This window comes from Oratosquilla oratoria, chromosome 31, assembly GCF_046742065.1.
Source record: "Oratosquilla oratoria isolate Oo_2021 chromosome 31, ASM4674206v1, whole genome shotgun sequence".
In the NCBI taxonomy this organism is placed as follows: domain Eukaryota; kingdom Metazoa; phylum Arthropoda; class Malacostraca; order Stomatopoda; family Squillidae; genus Oratosquilla; species Oratosquilla oratoria.
This window is the reverse complement of record NC_134807.1, coordinates 357,501-365,000: the sequence shown is the minus strand read 5'-3', so window position 1 is coordinate 365,000 and position 7,500 is coordinate 357,501. Positions and strand designations below refer to the sequence as shown.

At 41.8% G+C, this 7,500-nt stretch overlaps 1 protein-coding gene across 1 annotated transcript in view; it reads left to right on the top strand.

Annotated features, from left to right (window-relative positions):
* The window catches only part of LOC143041686 (uncharacterized), a 15,822-nt gene extending 13,750 nt beyond the window's left edge, over positions 1 to 2,072 (top strand). Inside the window, exon 2 of the mRNA XM_076213692.1 lies at positions 1,532 to 2,072. Within this exon, the coding sequence (XP_076069807.1) occupies positions 1,540 to 1,893 (354 nt within the window). The 5' untranslated portion in view covers positions 1,532 to 1,539 and the 3' untranslated portion in view covers positions 1,894 to 2,072. The remainder of the gene's footprint in view (positions 1 to 1,531) is intronic.
* The last annotated feature ends 5,428 nt before the right edge of the window (positions 2,073 to 7,500 follow it).

Below are 7,500 nucleotides of genomic sequence, written 5' to 3'. Positions count from 1 at the left end.
AGGAGGATCTCTCCCCTGAAAGTCAGAAGAAGAAGAAGAAGAAAGGAACATTTATGAAATATATGATAATGTTTTTAGTTTTCTTATGAGTCCTGGAAATATGCTCTAATATCCGTCGTTTGGATTTTTTGATTGTTCGTCTTATTTGCCCGTTTTTTTTCTGCATCTTGCCTCGTTATTGACTGTAAGGTTTATTGTAGGTTGCATTTTGCTTTTGATTTATAACTCGGTCGGCGTGACATTGTCCACAGGGAATAGAAGCGCTGTTAACAGCAGTCCATAACAACAACGACATTGTAGCCCGCTGTAGGTGTCAGGGGAAAAGTGCAAGGCAGACGCCACGCGGAGATGGAGGAACTACTGTACTCGTGGATCGCGGGCCCCCTCAGGGTTTGTGCGACAAAGATGGTGAAGGTGGTGTGCACCTACGCCAGGGGGCGCTGAGTAGCTGTGGCCGAATGAAAAGGAGTTCAGGAGGAGTTCATTTTGGGGTTTGTGGAAGGTGGAGCGTGGTTGCTGAATGGACAGGGGCGCCAGCTTCTGGAGTCAAAAAGCCAAACGTAGGATGTTAAGAAATAAATAAATAAAGTCAGCACGTGAGGTCAGTAGGAGTATACAGTCTCAAATCCCTAAGTTTCAGTAAAGGATTTCATACCTATCCAACTCGCAGTGCGCGTAACGTCTAAATCATTGAAAGAAAAAAAATATATATAAGGACCCACTTAGTCTCCTGGTGTCATCCTTTGATCACTAATTTACCGATTCGAGTTCGAGTTCCTCCCAGGGCTGAACAAATTTCAGCACCGTATTACTGCGAGCCGACATTCCAACTCTGGTGGGCAAAGAGATGTGTGTGTATGTGTGTGTAACGTTACATTATTACCTAGTTAAGGCCATATATCAGATGTGAGCTCTCATTATGGAGGTTAATTGCTGTCGATCACGATTCCAACATGTGATCATATAAAAATTCGCATCGTAGGATTCTCAGTTCAGAACGATTACTGCTGTGAGTCTGGCCAGAAGGAACCTCTTCTTTAAGATGCTGCTCTGTTATCTGGACAGAAGGAACCTGTCCTTCAAGATCATGCTGTGTATCTAGACAGGTAGAACCTCTCCTTCAAGATCCCACTGTGTACCTGGCCAGAAGGAGCCTCTCTTTTCTTTAAGGTCCGGCTCCAGAGGCTCTTCCGGTTCTCCGGTTTCCGGAGAGTCTTGCCTTTCTCTTTCTTGACCTTGGCTTCGAGCTACAAAAGTCTTGTTAGGTGTTTGCTCCGAGCACAGTCACTCAAACACTCGCACAGTTCACTCCAACCGGATTCCTACGTATCTTACGACATAAACATCTAGACAACTACAAAGTAAGTCTTCACCATATCCAGTTAAGAAATAGTAGTGGAATCATATTATGGTTGATTGAGATAGTTCTTTTGTTAAAAAAGTCTTTGATAGTAGTGTCAAAAATAAGATTAAGAGAAAAATTTATGTGTCACGGAACAAAGAAATACTTAAACTTTATTTTTTTTTCAAGGCTTAAATATGTCGAAATTGCAAGCCCTCACCACGCTGGCCTACCACGCCGAGCGGGCCCTCCAGTCCTCCGGCTTCGACGTCAGGTCCTACGTCAAGGACTTCGACTTCGGGACTCTGGGTCTCCTGGCCGTCGTGGCCGTCGTCACCATCCTCCTCTTTGAGGCTCTGGTCAAGACCTTCCCTGCCTATTTCGGCGGCGCCACCTTCGGCAGAAGTCTTCTGGCGTCTTCGGTGGAGGCGTACCCTGGCTTCAGGGTCATTGACGTTGACGACCCGAGGCGACAGAGTCGGTCCATTGAGACTCTCACTCCTGTGCTCGACGCTCTGCACTCTGCTGCTCTCCTCTGGGAGAACAACTGACTCCATGTCGAACAATACCATAAGATACGATAGTTTCTAACTAAAATATAAGATACGACAGTTTTTTAACAAATATATAAGATACGACAGTTTTCTAGTATCTTCTCTGCGGGTCAGAGTAATTTATCGCCTCAGAAATACTTCTTAGAGGCTTGAAGGTGTGCCTATTTATTTGGATAATAAAGGAAAATTTATAGTCAAGTGTTCTCTTTACCTTAGTAATCTTCCAAATGAACCATGGTGTATAACCTTTTGATATTTGAGTTTTAAAGATCAATGTCTCACAACGGGTTGCATGAAAAACTAAGAATTGACTGCAAGTATTCTACTCGTTATTACAAACATCTGCCAAACCAACGTCTAACAGTCTTCATCTACAACCTAATTCTACTTCTAATCAATATCTACCAAATCCTTGACTGTAACAGATACGGCATGAGATCTTCAAAAATTATTCGACAATCGATGGGACTACACAGTGAGGCTACAAATCCGCACACAAGGAACTGTCGTCACATAAATAACACAATATAGATAACTTTTGGAAAAAGAAAAATATTTCTTGGAGGTGGGTTGCTCTGCTAACCAAATTTTTAAACTGAAATAAAGATTGAATAGTTACACTCGCGATAGAGGCAATCCCATATATACTTTTGCGTGGCATGAAGTTCTTTGATTCTGAGTGACCTTGAAAAGGTTCGTCTCAAGGTCACACTCTTCTAGAGGACCTCGAAAACAGTGGCAGGTTTGACCTTATCAGCATATAATAGGAAATTGTATATGATACCATATCACCTTTACCTCGGCTAGGCATATCAGTACTGTGGTGAATGATTCCTGCTGGGCGAGGTTTGTTGTGCTTGGTGAAGGATAAGAAGGAAAAAGAGAGGAAGAAGAAGAAATAGAAGAGAAAAAAGAAAGAAGAGAAGAAGAAGGAAAAGAAATAAAGAAGTGGAAGGAGAATAAAAAGAAGAAAAAGAATAGGAAGAAGAAAAAAGAATAGGAAGGAAAAGGAAAAGAAAAGGAAGAATTTCTTAGATCTGAAGTATCATTTTCATACGATGTGAAAAATATATCTACATCCGTCTTTTGCACAACAAAAAAAAAAAAAACCGCGAGCTTCTGTACCTTAATCCCTTTGGGTAGGGTTGGGGTCCCTTTCCTAATCGTGTCCTGCTGATCACCAAACGGTTTGAATCGGCTGAAGAAGAGTGACAGTGCCGGAGGGACTAAAAGGGGAGAGAGAAAGTTTCTCTTTACCTGAACAAAATCGCCTGACATCAGTCAGAAATGTGTTTTAAGACGCATTTACTACCAAAGGGCTGATTATTTTATTTTATTTTATTTTTATATATATTTTTTATACCCTTTTGCTTCCCTTCACCTGAATGAAATGGACACTTGGCGGCAGCCAAAGATACATAAGAACATAAGAATAAAGGAGACTGCAAGAGACCATAAGGCCTACACTAGGCATCTCCGTATACATCACCACCTGTCATCCCCATCCATAAAGTTGTCTAATCGTTTTTTAACAACTGATAGTTTCATGCCTTACTACATGGTTACTAAGTTTATTCCATTCATCGACCACCCTATTAGTAAACCAATTCTTGCCTATTTCCTTCTTAAATCTAAATTTGTACATGAGAAGATGACCCCTGTGACAGGTGAAATTGTCCAATACCTCAAAGGAATGTAGCATTGTATTCCTATGTCAATACGTTTTTCCATTTTTTTTATTTGCCTTTGATATAGATTTATAGATAGGTCATCACACGAAGAAATGATAAGCCATCTCACAATGACTTTTCAGACTTCAAAAGACACTTTGTGGAGCTATAGGCCATTTCTTTAAATGTTCTCTTGATTGGCTAAAAGAATCTATCGAAGACCACCAAATAAAAAAGGAAATGTCTTTTATTTTTCACGAAATTAAACCCAAGCCATATCGTCTGTCATTAAACACAACACTCACTCGGGTACCTCTAAACGGTTTCTATTCAGATTATGGAAATACCTCACGTTGACAATGAGTTAAAGCTTTCTGTGTTAACTCCTTCACGAAGATAATGTTCTTTGCAAACTTGACTCTGGCTGTCAATGAAGGATTTTATTCAGCCAAGGGCAAGAGATCGTGGTGGAGGGGTCGAGGAGGACATCGTGAAGGAGGAGGAGTCGCCTGCCACGGCGATGGAGGGGGAGGGGGATGAGTTTGCGAAGAGAAGGAACGCCTTGCAACGCCCGTGCCGATATGACGTCACACCTAGAAAGGAATCGGACGACGACTTGGGACGCGGACGGCGCCAACGAGGAAATCTCTGGCCCAATCTATCTCGAGCATGGCACACCGACGACGCCAAAGCCTTTTCCTCCTCTTCTTCTTCCTGCTTCTCAATGTGTCCCCTCCCTCGCTGCACTGGGCTGCTGAAACGAATATCTCCATGTCCTTAGCAACTGGAAATCCACCTTTTGTTTTTACATAATTAACCCTCATAGGGTTGATTTGGTTACAAGAAGTAAACACTTAAGCGAATTATACTTTTTTCAGTTCGAAATACGAAAATTCATGGTATCTGAGTGGAAAACACTGTTCAATCAATATGAATCACCAGAGGTATCTGGTGCACGGTCAAAACTGATTCGTTTGGATACTGGTGCGGTGTTTACAATGTTCTTGGCTGCAATCATTTATTTTTTGCCACCATCCATATAACGGGGGAAAGGCCATTTTGCTTATCTAAATAAGTATGTATGTACTATGTATGCATGTACCAATTTATTCAAGTTACAAGCACTGTATTTCTAGTTCCTCTCTGAGCCAGTATGTAGATATTTGTTTTGATAAATGGGCCGGTATGGTTGGCATATATTCCCCGGATCTTTATTCTGGAACCGGATGCTGAGCGCTCGTTTGACGTAACAGGAGGAGGAGGAGGAGGTGGCCGAATCTCGGGACGCGATTCCGGTAAGTCCTGACCCTTTCCTTTCTCCACTTGGAACTACAAAAGGTCCCCAGCGACGTGGTCACCAACACAACGTAGCAAGCACTCAGAGCGCTCACTTCAGCAAGAAGTACTTGTTCTCAAACATATCTAAAAAAGAAATCAATAGTAAGTTTCTGTTGTTTAAACGGTCGTTTTGAATCGTATATTGTGATATGGGTGCGCAGTTTTTAATCGAGACAGTGATTCTATACTTTTGTGTTTATCTTTGAAACTGTGAAAGTATCGATAAGGAACCATTGCCAAATCCTCATGTTCTCTCTCTCTCTCCCTTCAGACCGGACCATGTCGGCCATGCAGACCCTGACCTCCCTGGCCCACCACGCCGAGCGGGCCCTCCAGTCCTCCGGCTTCGACGTCAGGTCCTTCGTCAAGGACTTCGACTTCGGGACTCTGGGCCTCCTGGCCGTCGTGGCCGTCGTCTTCATCCTGGCCATCGACGGGCTGGCCAAGCTCTTCCCGGCCTACCTGGGTGGCGCCGCCGCCTACGGCAGGAGCCTCCTCTCCGCCTCGGCCAAGGCCTGGCCCGGCATCAAGAGGGACCTGGTCTCGGAGGACCCCAGAGGCCGAGGACGCTCCCTCGAGACCTTGACCCCTGTCCTCGACGCCCTGCACGCAGCTGTCCTTCGCTGGGAGTTGGAGGAGAATGAGGAGATTTTTTCCTAGAGGATGACGCGCACTCTGCTGGCAGAGTACTCAGTCGCCCCCCCCCCCACACACACATGCATACCTCTGGAAGGCCTACAACAGTACCTATTTATTTTTAGAATAAATAAAAAAAATACCGACAAACTGTCCTTTTGTAACTCCTTCAAAAAAATGTTCATCTTCAAGAATTGGAGACCTATGAAGTCATGAACCACACATCATCTTTAATCGTTCACAAAAGCCAGGTAATCCATCATGTTTCGAGATTAGTATAATTCCCACCCCTCTTTTGTTACTTTACAAATCCAATATCTATCAACAAAATATTTACATCTTTAAGCAGTTCACACGTGGACTATGCCTGTCCCGTGTGGTCTGCAAGTTACGTTCAGGTCTGTGTATTACATGAGTTACAGTAGTGTGGTTCTAAGAAAAAAATAACAATGATGCAGATAATGAATTTGATAACTGTATTTTACGACTTTTCTCCCTCCTCCTTCACTCCCTTTCTCCTTCTACGATTTTTGTGTCCTCCGATCGTGAACGACCTTTCGATAGACGGAAATAACCTACGGTTCTATCCTTTGGAACCATATTCTACTGAAGAGATGGCAAAGGACTGAAGATGGGTGGCAGAAGGAAGGGATAGTAGAAGGTAAAAGTGATCAACATTTTTTCTTAATCAAGAAAGGTCTTCTGTCATAAAATATTTCTGCGATTCTCCGGTCCGTAAGGATGCCAACGAGATCCCTAAAGTATCGATTACATTAAACTTATGGAGGCACTAGCCCAGACGGGGTAGAGAAAAAATTATATTCAGCCTTTACCTCGAAGAACCTTTTTTCATGCAATACCTTTCAATAAAATTTTCATCAGTGAAAAGTTATCGACATTTGTATGACGTATATTTTATCTTAATTTGCTACACCATTGAATGGTACTTATGAAAGGAAAACAATCCTTTAGAGCATCCGTGTCTGGCAATGCATTCAGAGTGGGGGAACAGAACAAGTGGTTGTCGCTGAGGAGAAAGTGAGGAAAGCTTTGGCAGAGACCTTTCGTAAACCTTCCTCTGGGTTACCGATGCAATCCCTTTCCCTTGCTGGGCGAAATGTGTCGTTAAAGCAAATACCTCTTGATTCCTTTCACAGGGATATCCTACTAGTATATATATGTAGGTACCAGTCAAGGGCTCAATGTCTCACTTGTTTTATAGTCACCTTTTTTATGCCACAACTGTGACTTCATCGAGAGTCGTCTGAGTTCTTCCCTCAACCCCCTAAACTTGTACTCTGTCCAAATGTATAAGTCTCTATACTCTCATCTGAGAGAGCATGAAATAGGTCTCTCATTATATATTTACTAATTTGTCCTTTAATAATTCTCTTTACATAATGAAACCTGGCCTCTGGTATTTATGGTGGATTTTAGAGGTGCTAAGACTTGATAAATAATCCTTAGATATTTGAGGGTTTCCTATTGTTGTTAGATATACTTTCCGCTGGTTCTGATGTATTTCATTTTCATACTTTATAATGAGCTTAGAAATTGGTGTGGATTGAAAAATAGGTTAATGGCAACTTTGTAATCTACTCTAAATAGTGTGTTTACTTAATTCTAAAGCTTCTCACATGTCGAGCAGTAGGCATATTTGGAGAGGTCTTGAAGAATGTATTCATGAGTGATGTTTTTCTTGCATATTTTAGGATCACGTGTCTTCTGATTTTTCTACACACACACACACACACACACACACACACACACACACATATATATATATATTTATATATATATACATATATATATATATGTATATATATATATATATTATGTATGTTTTCTTATGTGGATAGGTGCAATTATAGTCATTTTCAAATGCCTTGGTAATAATTAGTAAATAGTTACAATTTTACTTTATTTCATAAATAAGTAAATAAGTAGGTTGTTATTGAGG